Here is an 18774-nt window from a genome sequence, read left to right on the forward strand (position 1 = left end):
ATTTAATGGTGCTCTAAAATGGCACTCTGTGCCTGGAAAATACATAACATCCGCCCTTTAAATCTTTGTTAGTTGGGGTTTAGATAAAGGCTCCATCAGACTCTCCATTTTCTTTATGAGCATGACATTGGACACTAGACAATAATCTTGTTGAAATCAACAGTTCATGCGAACTGCTTTAGCGTTGTGTGTGATAACCGCAATTCGATCTTCTCTGTTTCTTAGAAACAACCTGAACCAGAGGATGCACAAAGAACGGTTGTCATTCAAGAACGGAGGCTTCATGTCGGTGTGCACAATGGCTGGTGTTTCCTTGATAAGCCTCAAGTGGTGGTCCTGGAGCCCTTTGCATCAGGAGTCAGAGGACGAACAGACAGCACCTCTAAGAAGAGCACGCTGGTCAAGGACAGGTGAGCAGAAGTTACACGTGTATATGTATAGTGGAGCTGTAACTGTAGGCTGCAGAGGATGGTGAAGCAGAACTCTGATGTCAGACAAGATCTGCAGATGTGCAGAAATAGTTTTTGGAGTTCTTATTTTTATGGTATTTCATCAGCTTCTCTAAGCACTGTTCTTTTTGCTGATCGAGAAATGATTGAAAGTTTATCTAATAAAGTCAGCAAAAAAATTTATATTTGAAGAAAGCTTGCTAGGCATTAATGTCATTTTAGTATAATATTGGCAGATATCAGGGCAAAGTACTATTCCTGGTGTCCGTTTCTGCTCTCACTTCTCTGGAACTGCAGCACACACTATATTTTTGCTTTACATGCTGATTTTTGTATTTCTAGATGGCTGGGACAATTTTTTTCTTTTTTGAATTTGAATTTCTTTCTGCGGTTGGGTTGATAGCAGGGGTTATGTAGAAATGTTGTAGATCTAAATGAAATAGTCAAAATACAGTGCACTGTAAACGTGTTCCCACACCTCAAACTTTTTCACATTTGGTAATTTTAAAGCTAGAAATTTGTGCACAATTGTATGTGGTATACCCACAAAAAGTTGTCCATAATTTAGAAATTGAAGGAAAAGTATGCATGATTTTTGCCAAATATTATGGAAAGGGTGACATTCATTTGTCTTGAACTCAACTAAATTAATACTTTGTAACTTCTTATGACTTTTTGAAATGAATTTCTCGCCACTCTTTCTTAGATGCCAGATTTGTTGATGGAATAAACAGTGAAGTTCGGTGAGATGTTCAAAGCGTGGGATCTAGTATTGCTTTAAACGTCTCCACAAATCTCTGCATAAACTTACCTGCGATGTTCCTTGGTCTTCATGATGCTGTTCTTTAATGTTTTTTAAAAAAAAACAAAAAACACGTAGACCTTCACAAAATGGCTGGATTTATACAGAGAATAAATTTTGAGAACCATGAATAATTTTCTTCCCCTTCATAATAAGTTTCAGCTTTATGCTGAATCCCAATAAAACACACTGAAGTTTCTGATTGTAACATGACAAATTGTGGAAGAGGTATAAGTACTTTAACAAAGCAATGGCTGTATTATCGTATCAAAACTGATCACATTAATACAGACCTGCTCATAGGTCACAATATTTTAATGCTTGTCTGTTTTAACCAGACTTGGACAGTTTTTAATGGTCACAAATTGAAGTGTATTATTGTCATGGTGAAAACTGTAAAGTCTTGCTCAAATAGCAGTTTTTATTTCTGCCTACCCAAAACCCTGGGATGTCCTAACAGCTTTTGTTGCAGAGTCTGATGGCCAATAAAAGCCTGCTGTTGCATCATTGCAGTCCTCCACTTCGTAATGCTATTGTTTGCTGCATCCAGAGGCGACAATGGCAAAAAAAAAAAGAAAAACAAGAAATGAATGATGAAATCCTGTCAGTAGAGTTTTGATACATCCATTGAAACCAAACTAAGAACAAAACGAAATAAAATTGTGAGAAGTATGCAAACAGATTGTGTTTCCCAGCTCAGATAAAAGGTTTGGCAAATTCTTTTAATGTCTTCTTCTGGCATTCCAAATAAATTTGCATAAATGAAGAATCCTTCTGTTTATGCACTTCCTCCTCCCGCCTGTATTGCTCATTACCTGCTCCTCCTCCACTTAGCAGCTATATCATCGGTGTCAAGGGCGTAATTTAAGATATGCTTTTTTTTCTCTGGTGAATAATGCTGCAATTAGCAGTTAACTCCCAAGCAAAGTTAGTTAATATTTGTTTGTTGGATTTATTCAAATAATTTCCTGACCAAACTGGCCATTTGGTAAGGAAACTGGAAAATCCTTATGCTGCAGAAGCAGGTGGCAGAATTCACAATGTCCACACACTTTAGCTACTTACTTTGCAGTTTAATGCATTATTAAATACTAAATAAATGTTTAATGCCACAACAGAATTTGCACAAGGCAATAGTACATCAGAGCCTTAACTTATGATTCCTGGAAGATTTAGTAAACTAACTAAGCATTGAATTTAAAATAATTTTCATGTTTCAGAAAGTCTGTCAGTGTGTGAATGTAACAGCTTTATATATATATATATATATATATATATATATATATATATATATATATATATATATACACAACACTGCATCATCTTTGACCTACATGAAACAACTTTATTTTTTACACCAATGTTTTGTTTTCTGATAATTATGTAACAGTTCAGAAGAAATGCTTTGGCCTTTGAGTCTTATTGAGACCACAAAAAAAGTCAATGTCAACCTTTCCAAAGCGGGTGTTGTGATGTAAGGTCATCAATCCACTCAGTGAAAGGAAATCTCATCTCTGACACTTAGCACAATACATTCTGAAATCTCATAAATATTTTAGGACTAGCTGTTTTTCTTTTAACTGAATTGGTTTTTAACTCCCCTGAATGCATCATGTTTCTATGGTTTTTTTTTCAATGTGGAAACGTGATTGCATGTTCCAAATGAGGTTACTAAAAGCACTTTTGAAAATAAGCACACCAAAATGTGGAGAATATGTTTTATATGTTAAAAAATGCTAAAACATGGGTAAATGTTTACCTCCAGAGATATGTTAATACACAATATACAGTAGATCTTGCATATAAAGGCCTGTTTTACTGTATTTTATGTTTCACATGGAGATCACTTGTAATCTAATGGATTTCACAGGCATATTTATATGTTCTTCACACATTCCACTTTACAGCTTTTCAAAAATCTTGTGTTTAATGTATGTAAAGCAAGTATATTCATGTTTCATATATCTCAATCTATTAAGATGTTAACATTTTCATGAGCTTTATCACATTTTCTCATTTCAATTTCCCATGATTTTGCACATGTGCAGAATTACATTCATGTGTAATGACCTGTTGACACAGGTTTTGCACGTGTGAATTTTATGCATTTTTCCTGCAGGTTCCTCTGATTTGTGGCTGGATTTCTACCAGCTGTCCAGAAACAGCACAACTCCTCTGATACGTTTTGCATTACAGCTCACTTTGTTCAGAATACACAAGCTGTCCCCAGAAACCCACAGTCGCTGCTCTGGTGACGGCACAAACCTCTTGGCTCACACAAATAGAAGTTCCAATTAATGAGTTGTGTGGGCGCATCAGCGAGCCATTAAGCAGCAGGTCTGAAATTTTTTACTAATTTTTTCTTTCAGAAATATTGGGAATATGTGTCATGGCAGTCTATTAAATATTTTTATACTGTGGGTAAGTCTTACACATTTTCCTACCTACAAATAGTAAAACATTTTTTATTACGTTTCTGCACTGCTTCTTTACAAAATAACAAAAATGAGAATATTTCTGATAAGTATTCTGCTTTGAAGCAGATTTGGAGGTAATGTGGGGATTCTGGCTTCGGTTGCAAACATAAAGTTCACGGCTGAAGGTCAAACAGTTCCTCTCCAGTTTCTATATGATGCCCTAATTCTGCTGTATTTCATTGCTCAAAGTTTGTCCTTTCTTAATTATACCTACTGTGAATGGCGTTAGGAAATGTGGTTGTGCTGACAGCACTGTCTCCAAAATACCTAATTGGTTGAAAACATAACACTGTTCGCCCACATGCTGTCACTGGACAACCTTACTAGAAACCACTGCATGCACCGAATGTGTGTTCTGACATTTTTCCACACATTCTTGTCAGTGTGAGCGCTCTTATTTAAGCTGTGCCTGTCAGGGTAATTGGCTGGGATATTTTATGCAGTTTTATAAAGTAGTAATGCACAAAACAGTAGCGTGAAGGATGAAATAATTCCATTTAAAAGGTGAGAAAACTGGAATGGCAAAATAGGCTAGGGAACTCAAAACATGACACACAAATTCTAGAAAGTGGGTATCCACATCAAAATGTATTGTTTTTTTTCTCTGCTGCATACCAGACCCTTGGAGAAACTATGATTATGTGTGATGACACGGGTCTCTTACCATAACAAAAATGTATGTACAAACATTTAACTATACAACAAACTCATCAAGATGCTTACCCACAATCTGTGCCTGGCGACTCGTGTTTTATGACCACAATAATCATCATCTTCTCCATACTAAAAAATTTTTTTGCACTTCTTTCCTTTTTTTATTTTTGAAGATGGGAATGTCTGTTGTAAATCTGGTTTGATGTACCCCTATAGTGTACGCAGTAATTATGGTGTTTGACTCTCACTGGTGCTGTCAGTGATAGCTGACAGTCTGTCTGGCTTGTGTTATGCTGGATGGTTTTAGAAATGGAGAAAAAGAGGGGGAAAACTGACTCAAGAGAGGCTGTGAAGCGAAAGGAAGAAAAGGCACTCGGCCCCACCTCATGACACGCAAGCGTTGCACAGTATGCTCCCATCTCTGGTGTATGCAAACTGTGAATGACGAATACATAGAAAGCCGTTTCATTTCTCACACAGGAGGCAAGTGCTTGCCAGGAAATATTTAGTAAGGGATTGTAAATCTTCCAGCACATTGATTTTGTTTCACTTTTAATGGAAAATATAGCTATAGGAGGAGAAATATTAAAACCTTTCACATTTTGGAAAAGCGTTGTTATTTCTTCATTACCGCCATCACATTTTTCACGCCTACATTACACATCAATATCTCTTTGCTTTCTCTTTAGCTCCGCAACATCATCACGTCCTCAGATGCTGGGCCTTCGCAGCAGCTTGGAGATCAAAATGGCCAATAATCAGGCTTTGGCAATCGTCTTTCAGCTAGAGTACGTCTTCTCCGCTCCCATAGGCCGAGAGACTATGGTAAGAGGGACACACATGTATTATAGAGTGTGTTAATCCTAAATCCAGATCCTGGCTTGGTATCAACCTCTTCTTGAAATGGACCCCAGCCAGGAAGTTATCTTTATAGAAAACATCTTTACATGAATAAAAATGAGAGGAAAAAAAGCTGTCAAACACTCAAGCATATTTTCACAGTAATATGTGCAAAAAGATCTGCTCGGAGTTGAATTATCCTTTCTTCTCGACTTGCTGTGTGAGCTTCCTGTTCGTGCAGATAAGTTTTAAGGAGTTTGAATCCAAACATTTTCAGTGTATGGTTTCAGCGATGGCCCCCAAGTCACCATTTACCTCTGAGCTGCTATGATTGGAAGAGTAGACGACATGCTGGTGTTCTGTTATCGATCATTTATTGGTTTTACAGTACAAGTTTAGATTTCTGAGTTATAAACCAGATTACAATATTTAGAGATGCAATTAACATAATTTCAGATACAACTCTTGGGAGGGGGGGGGTCATTAAGTGCAATGGTCTTATTTTTAGATGATCCAGGTAAGAGACTTTCTTCTGCTAAGAGCAGTCTGCTGGAAGCGGTGAGTGACCCTCCGGGCTTTCTGGAAGGACTACATCCCAATCACATCCATATTAAGCCAGGAGAACTCCAATTAGCCTATTATATTTATTATATCTTTTTGCACTGCAGCTGCTGTGCCAGGAGGTCCCATCTGGCTATAACCAAAAGTATCTCAACAAGCAACTGAAACAAACAGTCGTGCTTTTGAAAATATAGAAAAAGAAATGATTAACAATAACTGCTCTAAGGTCAGGTTGCTTGCACATAGTGATTAGTATTCATAGTGCTCCACTTTAAAAAGGCCTCCAGCTAGGGCAGACAGACGCACACCTCCATGTTGTGCATGAGAAACTAAAACTTTTACACTGTCAAATAGACCGACTTGACAAGAGAGGAAGAGGGGAAAAGTGTGAGCAGTGGCTCATTTTCTTGATTCCTTTTGACTACACTAACCAAGGTGGTCATACAGATTACAGTTTTTTTAAGAATCTCCATTAGTTCTTACCATAGTAGAGTATTCGTCCTGTGGTTCACAACGCAAACATTACAATAAAAAATGATATTACAGATCATATTCATGTGTACAGTGACAAAGAATAAATTCTTATTCTAATTTAAAACCAAATTATCCCAATTCTTCCCTGTATTTGTAATTTTTACTGCATAACTGTTGACTATATTAACTTAGATGAGGATATTTTATGGATTTTCACTTTTTTCTCCAGTATTAAATTAAGGTGTAGTTTGCTCATGTTTAGGTTTTTCGGTCATATAAGTTGAACAACCCAGTGATGGAGAAATCCGCGCTGGCAACATGTCCTGGTAAAATAAGTCGATACTAAACAGCTGCTCCCAGCATTACAAAATACACAAAAAGACTGCAGTAATTATGTGTGTGGGTGAGCCCTCAACACTTTGCACATTCTGAGGCTAAGCCCCTACGATGTTACTGAGTACAGCCCTGTATACAATGAAGGGTCAATAGGACAGCAATTAACAGCAGCAGAAAAACAAGCAGTCACAATGTCACCAGGATGACACGGTACATCAGTATTAATATAATAACTAATGTCTCTTCTTACCATGGCAACCTGTTGACAGTCAGTTTTCTGTGTAGGTATTTATATGGTTGTTTGTTTCATAAAGTTTAAAATATTCTGTGAGCCTGTTAACTCAGAATGGATAATAATTAGACAAAGTGACATAGTTACACCGTCTAGCTTATCCTAGTCTGAGAAACATAATACAAGTAAGGAGTAATGCTAGGGTCTGTGAATATCTAGTCTATTCCTAAGAAGATCATTGGGAATAATGATCAAGTCAGAATTAAACACTGATTCTAAGTTGGCTAAGGAGATATTGCTGGGTTTGAGGCTCAGTGACTAGCGTTGGTTAAAGTAGAGAAGGACATGGATGTCTGCTCTAAAACTTACATCAGTCTGTCAATCAATGTTGAGAGATTTCACTCAAAAATGTTGCCACTGGATATGAATGCAAAATGAGAAAATTACCAACCAACTCAAGTTATGCTGCCACAGGGTCCAAAACCTGTGACTGCACTGCTGATTTTGAAATATGCTCTTCTGTTGCCAGCAGTGGCTTTCATGATGCTCATTAGCTTTACTGTGGGTGTTCATGGTCCCCATAGTTAAACAAGCACAAACTAATATTTTAGGTTTTTACACTGACACTTCCGTTGCATCTAGCGTTTACAAAAAAATACATACAGTCACTTCATATAAAATATATTTATGCTTTTGCAGAAGCTTTTTTTTTCCACCGTTTTTTTTAAATGATCACCTAAGTTCATAAATTCTAATAAACCTGTTGGAACAATTCAGTTGCTATCTGGATCATCTCAGAATAGCAACAGATCCTCAACCACTCTCTACTCCACCACATTCACCTTCTCTACCATTAAATTCTGAATGTTTGATGAAGTGAAAAATATTTTAAAAAGTGCAGAATACTCTCTATTTGTGGCAATGTCGTGTGGATGTTTTTAGTGCATGCTGATACATCCGCATGCAAGTTATCACGTGTTTCTCCAGACAGTGGTTGTTGACTGATAAGGATTTTCTCGTGCTTCCTCTTAAAAGACAGAAACGCAGCTGCCAAACTTCATCTTGCAGTAAGACTTCCATATGATAATATCAGCTGATGGCTACAGCTTTATGCTCTGTGACTTTGGCAGCCAAGAGCAGCATGATGAGGCAGCGTACTTGTGCATGCACTGTCTCAGCTGTCAGAGATGCGACACTTCAAAAGTGTTGAAGTGGTACTGAATTAAGGTGTGCCTTCAGGGAAGTCAGCCGAGCTCTGCCAACTAGATTTCAGACCATTTGATGACAGTAAATATGGATGATCATGCTGGATAGTCGTCACAAACTTTACTAAGACTTTTTGAACATTTCCAAGACTTGGAGTTGTTCTCTCAGTTGGAAATCAAGCAGCATATAAATGTTTTTATTCCTCTTTTGACACCTCAGTTATTGACTTACTTGCTGATTTTAGTACTTAGAAAATGTCATAAAAGTCGTTAATTAAGAGCACCAAGTAAAAAAAACAAAAAAAAACACATTTGGTGTTTATGGATTTATGAGCACTTAAAAAAAGGTTTTTGCAAAGAACAGTTGAATAACCAATTATGGTTTTTATATTGCTTATAGAGATGAAATTAAATTTAAGCTTCCAAAACAAAATGTAATCCAGGAGTTTTAATTTGTTTCTCTAATTTATGACTGGTGGAAAAGAGTTTTAGGGTAATAGAAAGCACCATGCACCGTCTGTATGTTTTCACAGAATATTCTATGATTTACACTTGTCTGGGTCTAAGTTTTGTGTTTAACATAATGCCTGATAGACGAGTACTTTGCCAGACAATTTCGCCAACTTTTCCAGATTATTTGGCATCTTCTGTGGTAGAGTAGAACTACTTTGTGTCATATGTCATCTATAACTCTGAGTGAACAAAGATAATGTGGAATTCCTCTACGTTAGAAGAATAATTTAATATTTGAAATCTTCCCCTAACATGTGATTATTAAAACTTTGCTTACCAAAAATGTACTATTGATACACAATATTTTATTTCTGTCATATCAATAAGTCATTATTTTCTTAAACCTATGCAAAAAAATAATTTCTGTCATCCTTTTTACAAAACATTTTATGGTGGAACTAAAGCACCTTTCAGTTGTCTCCATGTGTTTTGTGATAACACCAACGCAGCAAGAAGGGTTGAGATCATTCTGCCTCTGTTTTCACTCCTCACTCCAAAACAGTTAGTCGTATTCCTGCATCTGCAGACTTTTATAGGGGCAAGTCGGCTCCACAATTGGAGTGAGTGATATAGTGATGATGTGTCGTCAGCCAGCAGCAGAATTTCAAGCTAAACAAGATTCAGATGTTATACTGATGAGAGAACTAAGAAGGCAGAGGTACAGTTTAAATTTGAATCTCAGCCAACAATATGATTACTACAATGAATTCTTCAGCTGTTGTTTCTATTGTTTAGAAAGGATGCAATGGTTAACACTGTTGACACAGGCTTTGTTCTGACATTGAAGCAGCACTACATCACCTGTTATTCTGCCACTGTTGGGCTTTTTTTGTAAACCCTCAGCTGTGTGGAACAACACACTATTTACTTGGGCTTTGTCTAAGGCTGATGGGAGCTCAGAAATGGCTTGTCGTTTGTAATTATTTGATGGGAATCTTTTGCAAAAGATCCTATTGTTTTTTGGTCCCGAAAACCAAGATTAGAGATCAGCACTCCAATAGACTTGGTGAAGCTTAAAGCTGGGCGATATGGCCGAAAGATAAAATCTCAGATTTTAGTTCATGTGTGGGCTGGTATCATTCCGAACTATGGAAACTCAAGCTATTGGCCCAAATATAGCAAAAACACTTCAGATTAGCTGAAAATTTTGTTATAAATATGAATATATCCATTTCATTGCACGCTAATCTTTTAAACATGTGCAGCCGTTTGGATATCGATTATGCAATCAAAAGATGCAAACGATGTCCATTAATGAACACTACTTGAATGAAAATATTCCAAACAAAGAATAAAATTCAGATCGTGTAAAACTAATATTATGTAGTTCCATTTTTTTCTGCCACAAAACTATAACTGCGACAGAATTTTTTCCGCAGCTGCAAAGTTTCTCCCTTCTTCACTGCTAAATCACGGTCATTCCACTCTAAAAGTTGACAGATGTGCTCCTGTGCTGCTCAAGATTAAACTCATGATTACCCTCCTCCTCACCGTACAGGTCTCTTATAGCAGACCCATGTCTGCCGGTCCACAGCGGTAGTTGATATGTTTTTTGGAGTTTGTAGTGACATAAATCATGGGCCAACAAATGCAGTCTGCTGTCAATCAATACATGTGCTCAATACGTGGCTTGTACTACCCCTGAAGTGAGTATGAAAAACAGAGAAAATCAATGCAGAACTTTCTAATTGGCATGAATCCGGCAGGGCAGAATTGGTTAAAGCTGTTCTAGTGGAGAAGCACATACAATGTTCCAAGGACCAAAACTAAAAAAAAAAAAAAAAGGAGCAGTATTTTGTCTTTCATGTTTTTGCTGCTGATCTCTGGAACCAACAGATATGCAGAAACTGTTGCTGTTCCTTTAAATCAAGTGTGGAAACACTGCATTTACTACAGCTTAAGATTCAAAGACTATCAGTTCACTACAGCTTAAGATTCAAAGACTATCAGTTCATTTTATTTTGCTTTTGCTGTTCATTTGTTGAAATCAATACTTTTTTCTTTTCATGTAATGCCTGATTTTTTTTTAAATATATTTTTCCTTACTTCCTCTATTTTTCTGTGAAGCACATTTAATTACCTTGTGCACAGATATTGTTATACAAATAAAAAATTGTGCTTTACCTTATGTGAAGCACAATGTGTGCATAAAGATATTTATTTAGGTCTCAGTAAACTTTTGTACTTGCTTCTCCTATGTTGCTCTGGCTTTCATTTTTAACTTCAACACTAGATGGCGCTGTTTGGTGCAATATTGACAACCGTCTTGTGTTGAACTGTAGTGGCATGACAGGTGCGGTCTGCCTTGTTTTTGCTCTTTCCTCAGATTAAATAGACTTATGTCTTTTGATGTTTTCTGAGGGGGCTAAGGTGGCTGCGAAGAGAGGAAAAGTAGTTTGCTGAAATCCCTTTTCATTCTCAAAACATTACCACTGCAATACAGAGGCAATCACCCTGTGCTCTCAGAGTGCCTGGATGCTTCGTCCGTGCTGTGTTGAAAGCCAGCCAGCCTCTCACTGTAAGGCAAAGCACAAGGATGGCCTCCTTTTTTTTTTTTTAAATACAAAATTGTATTGCCATCGTTGCCTGAGGTTATGTAGAAAGAAACTCTTGTGGTGTCGTCATTTTTCTTCTTTCCCACTTAGCAATGTACAACCAGACTTTGCTGTTTGGTTGGTCCCTCTGTCATGTCTCCAAGTGTCGCCCTTGATCTCTCAAAATCTTTAAGCTATACTTTTATTTCACATTCCTTGCAGCAATCAGAGGGATGAAGAATAACGATTTTAATGAAGTAGGCTGGAGAGAAAAAATGGAGCGGGTATATTCCTGATAGGCTGCTCTCCTACTGTGTCTGGGGCTGATGAACTTCAAGTAATCAACTTCTCTTGAGGTCAAACACGCGAGGTCCACTTCCTTCCTTTTACCTTGTCAATGTCGCTCTACTTTGTGATTTGGTATTGAACATTTTTATTTTCCTTTCATCAGTGGTCCTATTGTACTTCTTTGCGGACGGTTTGCACTCTTCTTCCTTCACTATTCACTGCAGCACATTGTTCCACATCAGTCCACTACCTGCATCAGAAGAGACCTGAATATGGGTTTACAGCAGGTTACCAACCAGATTGAACTACTGTAATGAACAGTGTCAACCTGAAATATACAAAGTGCTGCAGCATTTAGATGTTTCTTTGTCAACACATCTAAATCACACATGGTTCTTTAGCAGGACTCTGTACAACTTGAGTGCATAAGTTGGTAATTCATCCATTTATGATTCAGGTGTGGTGGACACATATCCAAACTCTACAGTACACCAGCCCTCGCGGACCGGAGTTTGACACCCCTGCCGTGGGATCTGAAGAGAGCTTGAGGGTGTGATGTATCTATTTATGACAGACGGTCAGAATGACCAGCTTGCCTCAAGATTTAAGACAAAAACACACTGGAGCTGCTGGAGTGCAGGATGTCAAATGACGCATTTTATTTTTGCTGTTAAAATGCAGTAGTGCTGAAGTGCAATGAGACAGGACACATCACTGGACTTCAGGCAGTTACTTTCTTCAATAGCAGTGACACTTGAATAGAATAAAACTAAGAAAATGCTGAACGCCTTCGAAGTTTCGTTCAAAGATGATGTTCCCACACATTTTATGCAAAGAACATTATATTGCCATTGTTGTACTTAACTTGATACCTACAGTGATTCTGAGATGCTTACCTTTTGTATGAAAGCTCACATGGTGAATAATCAGAGGTTAGATGCAGCCTAGAAAGGAGTTTTTCTGTTTGGCTACATGAGAAAACTATTTCATGTAAGACACTATATCTAGTCATTCAGAAAATGACTTAAAGTTCTTCTTTCTGAAGGGGGTTCTGCAGGTATTGAGCCATGGGGTGCTGTTAAAGAAAATTATACCTTTTAGCATGTCTTGCACTTAGTTATTTACTCAAAAGTTTTTGTAAGAACCTTCTACAGTATGACAAATTGTGAGAAGACTTGGATCACTGACAAGTGATGTTAGGAAATGGCAGCTTTCCTAATTATGTCCCGTCAGCATCAATTTATCCTCACCTTAACTTCATCTCAGGCATCTCTTCCCTGCTGTTTGCTGTCTCTCTTCAGCCTCTGTAAGCTTGGCACTGTTCACCTACTGAGCCATGCAACACAGTCACATACTGTACAATTTAATACAGCACGATGGGGCATATTGTTGCCTGTCGTCTTCTGCTGACAAGCACTAGCTCATCACTAATGGGTGGGCTGGTCCAGGGGAAATTGAGGATGAAGGTGCTGACGGCCTGCATGACTTTGTCCTTTTCCAAAGAATCAATCTGTCATGAGGGTGAAGAAAGCAGCAGTCATTCAAAACACTGACATGAGGATTGAGTGATTGTTCTTTGGTTGAAGTCTTAAAAAAAAGACACATAAAGGATAAATGGGTGAAGAGAATCAAAGTTAAGGCTTTATCGAAAGGAGATAGTTGGATTCATGTTTCCAGTGTCTTCTGCTCTTACCCCAGAGACACTGCTAGATGTGAGTCAACTTCTTGGAACGGTAATTGGCAACCCTCCCAAGCTGTTACATGATATCAAACCTAAATTACTAAAAAAAGGATGTTGACAGTTGTGATATGCGTCATGTACTGAAATAGGTTCTCCATTTGTGTAACTGGGCCAGCACAGAACGGCTAATGAAAGCGTTGCCTTCCTCACTTTTTCATGTTGTGCAACCTTTAACCCTGACTCAGCCTGGTGAGTGGCACAGTTGATTACCGAGCGTCTGAGGAGGTGTAACCATTAATGCTTGACCTTTAAACAAACTCACTGTTTTGCCCTTTACTGAGCTCTCATCTGGATATATGCAGAGGCAGAACTGAATCTGGCAGCAGGCTCTTTCTTTCCTCTTTACAAAGTATTGTACAGTATTATAAAGAAAACAATGTTGTCTGTAAGAGAAAAGGTCTGACTTGGGTGGCATTTATGATGTTGAGTAAAAAAGTGGCAAGGAAAACTTGATATCAGATTATGGTAGTATGTTTATTTCTTGATTGCATCATTTTTATACATGGTACTTTGTATGATTTTAATATTTTTTAAATGTAGCATAACTTTTATTCTAATGTGTTTTTTAACTTGGATTTGTTTGTTCTCATCACAAAACAATCCTAAATTGAAAAATCCATTATCTCTTCTGTGTAAATCACAGAATGACTTAATGACAAGGATTGATATGAGGGATTGCAACAAATACAGTGACTTGATTCATCAAATGACACATTTTATTGAAAAAAATTCATTAGATTTATTACAGGAACAGAGCAGTCAGAATGATTTGGATTTCTTCTGCTTCATAGCTGATTGTAGCTTCTTTGTCGTCCAATTTGTTTTCGGCCTCTTTTGCTTAACATTTGGTTTGACTGTATATATAATTTTATATCTAAAATATAATTAACATATCACTTCTGGATTAGCACAAGACAGGAATTTAAGACACCAATTTATTTTTCAACATTGTATATTTGCCATTTTTATGAAATATGCCTAAACAATCATGATGCTGTTCTCTACCAGTGAGGAAAATGTCAAAACATTTCATACCATATTTGAAGGATCCCGCTACTTGCTTCATAAGACGAGAAAAAGAGAAAAATGAGGACTAAAATGTAGTTTTGCCTTTGGCCAACAGCTGAGGCTGATTAACAGACGTGATATGGAGCTTATCAGACATTTTCAGTTTCCTATCTCCTTAATTATGTCTTGAGAGAGAGAGAGGCAAGGCTGGAGAGAGCATATTTCCTCAAGTGTGGACAGTAAGGTCATTTATAGCGCAATAGACAGACAGAGGAATTTTAGTTAGTAGTAACTTGATTTATAGTGCAGGTTACACCCAAAATAAAGCAACTGGTTGGTGTTTAATCAACAAAATTTTTAATAAAAATTAGACCATTTCCAAGATATTTTATAATGCAGTCTCTGTTCTCATTTTAATTTTTAGATGAGCTTTGTAGATTATTTTTCTCTGGTCTATTGAACCTATGCAACCTTTTAAAAATATTAATGGCTTCAGTTAATTCTGCTCCAGCTCCTACTAATTTTGAATGGATGAGAAGGTATTTTCCTCCCCACATATTTCAACTGATTATCATTTTGATGTCACAGACATGTTTCAAGAACTAAAAGTTCTCCCACAGAGATTATATCAGTAAACCCAAAATAATTTTTCAAAAGATGAGTACAGGTACATTAATTAGGAAAGAAAGTTATCCAAATCAACTTGGTCAGTGTGGACAAAGTAATTGCCCCCTGTCTGCTGGTTGTTCCACAACAACTGCAGTAACAACTTCCACCAACCGTTTATGATTACTAAATGGTTGAAGAAAAATAATTCTCTCCCATCACTGTGGAGGAGGTTTGGCTCACAAAGAATAGTGTTAATGCACCTTGTAGCATTTTAAGGCAATGACAGAGCACCTGAGTTATATAAATGTGGTTGACTAGACCACACCAAAACATTAATTAAATTTTCTTTGTCATTTAGCGGGGGACTTATTAGAGTGCTTTGGGTCATTGTCTTGCTTGATAACCCCATTGTGTTTAACTGTGACATATTCCTGGAGGAGGCCATTAGACAACCCTCAGTAAGTTCCTCTGAAATTCTGTATTCAACTTCGTCTCTCCTGAACAAAGTCTGTGAAGGAGTTACTGCTGCCACTAACTATATGTACTCAGTTTTTCATCTAATGGACTTTAAAACATTCTCAGGCCATATCTGTCAATAGGGTGTAAAGGTACCTGTTGCTAGATTAGGAGCAGGGATTGGCTTGACTTGTTTAAATATAAAAGTTTGTTTTTTTTACTCCTTAGGATAATAAGCTGAACTTGACTGGGTTATAATTAGGAATGAACTGAAATGTCTGCAATTTTAATTTTAATTTATTGTCTATTTTCAGAGGTGTCCAAAATCAGCCCTCAAAGGCCGGTGTCCTGCATGTTTTAGTTCCCTTTCCAGCCATAGTTGCTGCCTCGTCAGCATGTCACTGTACAGGGCTTGGTAACGAGCCATCATTTGATCCAGGTGTGTTGAACCAAGTAGGTAGCTAAAACATGCAGGACACCAGCCTTTCAGGACTTATTTTTGTTCATTTTAATAATCTATCCTTCTTGTAAAGTGCCATATTACAGTTATTGTGAAATACATTGAATTGAAACTGAATTGCACTCAAAACAGACATTTTCTGTAGAATATGAAGCATGTCGATACTACCTTTGGTTTTAATGATAATAGTGACTGTGATCACAGTTTTCTTGATAATTGTTGAGGGATTGCCTTACCTGGCTTCTCTGACCACATCTCTCTTTTGACAATATCCTGCTTGATCTGTACTGAAGATCCAAGAATTTCTTGAGGTATTCTCTTAACCTTAATCGTTAGCTTGGGACACTAGTGCTGCTCTCTTAGTGAGTGTTCAAAGAGGTGTTTCTTTTATTGCCTTGCATCTGTCAAGTTTGATGGAACTGTCACTGTCAGATCTTATCTGATTTCTTGTAAACAAGATAATTACGAGCTTCAAAAGTTTAATGATTTAAAAAAAAAAATGTTCAGACATGCTGTAGAAACTCCTCACTTTTATAAAGTGTCACCTTAAACAATAGGTAGCAAACTTTGAGTGTTTGATCAGCCGACTCCCTGACTACTCCACCTAATGTCACCGCATTATACTTCAATCACAAAAAAGACAAAAAATATATATTTTGGGCAGTAAAAATCTAATTTTAATGGGTTGTTTTGTTTAATATTTGCATAAGCTTGTATTGTAATGACAAATTAATTTTTCCTATCAGTCATTCTACAACAGGCATCGACTGATAGCAGTCCAATACTTAACTAACTCAGCTGCTTTAAAGAAAAATTACACTGCATTGTACTTAATGCACTTCATTCAATATTCTCCTTTAACATGACTAATTCAGTTCAGAGAGCTGCTCAAATGTCCTGACAGCACATTACCTAAAACATGTAGAACCTTAAATTGCATTTTTAATGAAATATCAGACTCAGACTGTTTAGTTTAGAGCATGGCTAACATTAAAAAGATTTATTCATTCTTTGGTATATCTGAAAGTTAATTTGAGTCATAACCCTTTCCTCAGGGGTTCCAGTTGTTCAAGTTAATTTGTACATTTATTTTATTTTTTTATAAATACCCAACAGTGTAAGGATTTTAACTGAAACTAGAGCTGATATTGAGTTAATTTACATTGAGGAAAAGCCTTTTCCAAGTTGAGCTCTCCACAGAAAAAAAAAATTCTCTTAATCATGTTTTTATTTCTCTGAGATGTCAGTGCAAAAGAGATGGAAGAGAAACAGTATGCGGAGCAGAAGGTAGGAACATGGCTGGCAGCAGCAGGGTTTATTAAAGGTGTCAGTGTACAGCCTCTCCTTGGTGCCACGGAGACTCTTGTTTGGGTTTTAATTGGCTCACAGGCGGTACATGTTGTATAGATTGTTGTGTGTTTTTCCCATGACTGCCCCTAAGTGGCTGTATGTGTGTCGCTTTTCTGTGTGTCTGAAGGGTTGTGCGGTGTTTGGTAAATTAATGTGAATATGCCAAAGCTTTTAGCAATCAAACGCTCATTAAAATGTTTGTGCCACAATGACACTATCCCCAGAACACACAAAAAACACCCCTCAATGTTTGGTGCTGCTAAGGTCATTGGTGCTACCTTCGTTGTTACACAGGCATGAATCCTCCCACTGGTGTGAAGCTAACTTTTTAAGAAACCAGTTAAATATTTGTTTTTGTTCTGATATGAAATGTCATACAAATGTTAATTAAATGTTAATCAAACATCCTAAGAAAAATAATGTCATGTGGACTTAGAAGTGATATATACACGGCCTGATTGGTGGCCTTTTCTGGAGTTCATTCTTCCCTGGAGACGCCTTTTCCTTTCTCTCCATGAGAAGAGACGTTGAAGATGAGGCAAGGGAAGCTATGTGCCACAGACACATTATTTTTGCCTGCCTAATTAAAATGAATGTCAGTTCTTCCCCCGCCGAGAAGTGCATCAATCTCCCCCCCGCGATAGGCCCGGGGTGAGTCTTACCCTGTCAGTGCCTGCCAGCAGTGCCATCCTTTTCCAGATGGATGTGGCGCCCTGGCAACCGGAGAGGCGATTGGTGATGATGTTTGAACATCTAATCGTTGTCTTGTGAGTTCAAACTCAAACTTAGACCCTGCTGTCTATGTAAAGCAGCTTCAGCGAGGAAAGCAAGGGTTTTGATTAAACACAGTTACCAAATGAGGTGCTAAGAGCCACTTTAAACTTGAAGCAGCTGTAGCAGGCCTATTTAAGTTATGCTTTTTTATATGCCCTCTTATATCTGGAGCAGAATAGCCAAGTCTTTGATGGTGTATGAAACCATTGAATCCATGTGTTCAATCAAATACCTTTGCAGGACTATTTTTAGAGACAGAAAATGAAGTGTCTTTGCCTGGCAACAGTATTTGCACAGTTGGTAGTTATGAATTTACATATTATCACAAACTTATAGTGATCAAAATTTTTATCCAATGGGAATGAGGAATGATTTGCCACTTTGATGAGGAATTAATAACCATCTGACCATCCCTTTATTGCTTTCATGTAACAATACCAATATTTCTGAGCAAATGTAGATGGAAATGTGTCACTCCGATTGGTCTGCTATTGTAGATTGTTATATAAAAAAGACAACAAAAAAAGAAACAGGGGCTTACATCCATGAACATGTCCACATTTTATCACATAGCAACTACAAACTTAATTTTTTTTAACTTGCAATTATAGATATTTCTAACACAGAGTAGGGCATTCTTGTGGAAAGCAAATTTAACATTGGAAACTTTTAATCATTTTTCCAAACATGAATGCTGCAATACTGCCCCAGTTATAAATTTTCCTTGGAATGAGTGGGATGTCATTAGCAGGCACACATTTTAGAGTGCGAGCCAGCCCACAGCATGCCTCTTTTGTTTCATGTTATCCTGCTTCTTCTGTGTTCTTTCTCCTGCATTGTTTTTCTGGCTTCTTCTGTACCCAGCAGGCAAAGCTGCCGATTGTAAAGTTGTTCACTTCCAGAGTTTTCTAAGAGGTATGAGCAGTTAAAAAATGTGCAGTACTTTTATGCACTGCATCACTTAACAGATCTCTCGCAAGCACTCCATTAACTCTGTGGAATTATATTCTT

At 37.4% G+C, this 18774-nt stretch overlaps 1 protein-coding gene across 1 annotated transcript in view; it reads left to right on the top strand.

The window, feature by feature from the left end:
- Positions 1-18774, top strand: part of nphp4 (nephronophthisis 4) — a 171423-nt gene that overhangs the window by 51857 nt on the left and 100792 nt on the right. The window contains exons 7-8 of the mRNA XM_032576022.1: positions 226-410; positions 5072-5207. Coding sequence (XP_032431913.1) covers positions 226-410; positions 5072-5207 — 321 coding nt within the window. The remainder of the gene's footprint in view (positions 1-225; positions 411-5071; positions 5208-18774) is intronic.

The sequence above is a fragment of the Xiphophorus hellerii genome, chromosome 1 (assembly GCF_003331165.1).
Source record: "Xiphophorus hellerii strain 12219 chromosome 1, Xiphophorus_hellerii-4.1, whole genome shotgun sequence".
Classification (NCBI taxonomy): domain Eukaryota; kingdom Metazoa; phylum Chordata; class Actinopteri; order Cyprinodontiformes; family Poeciliidae; genus Xiphophorus; species Xiphophorus hellerii.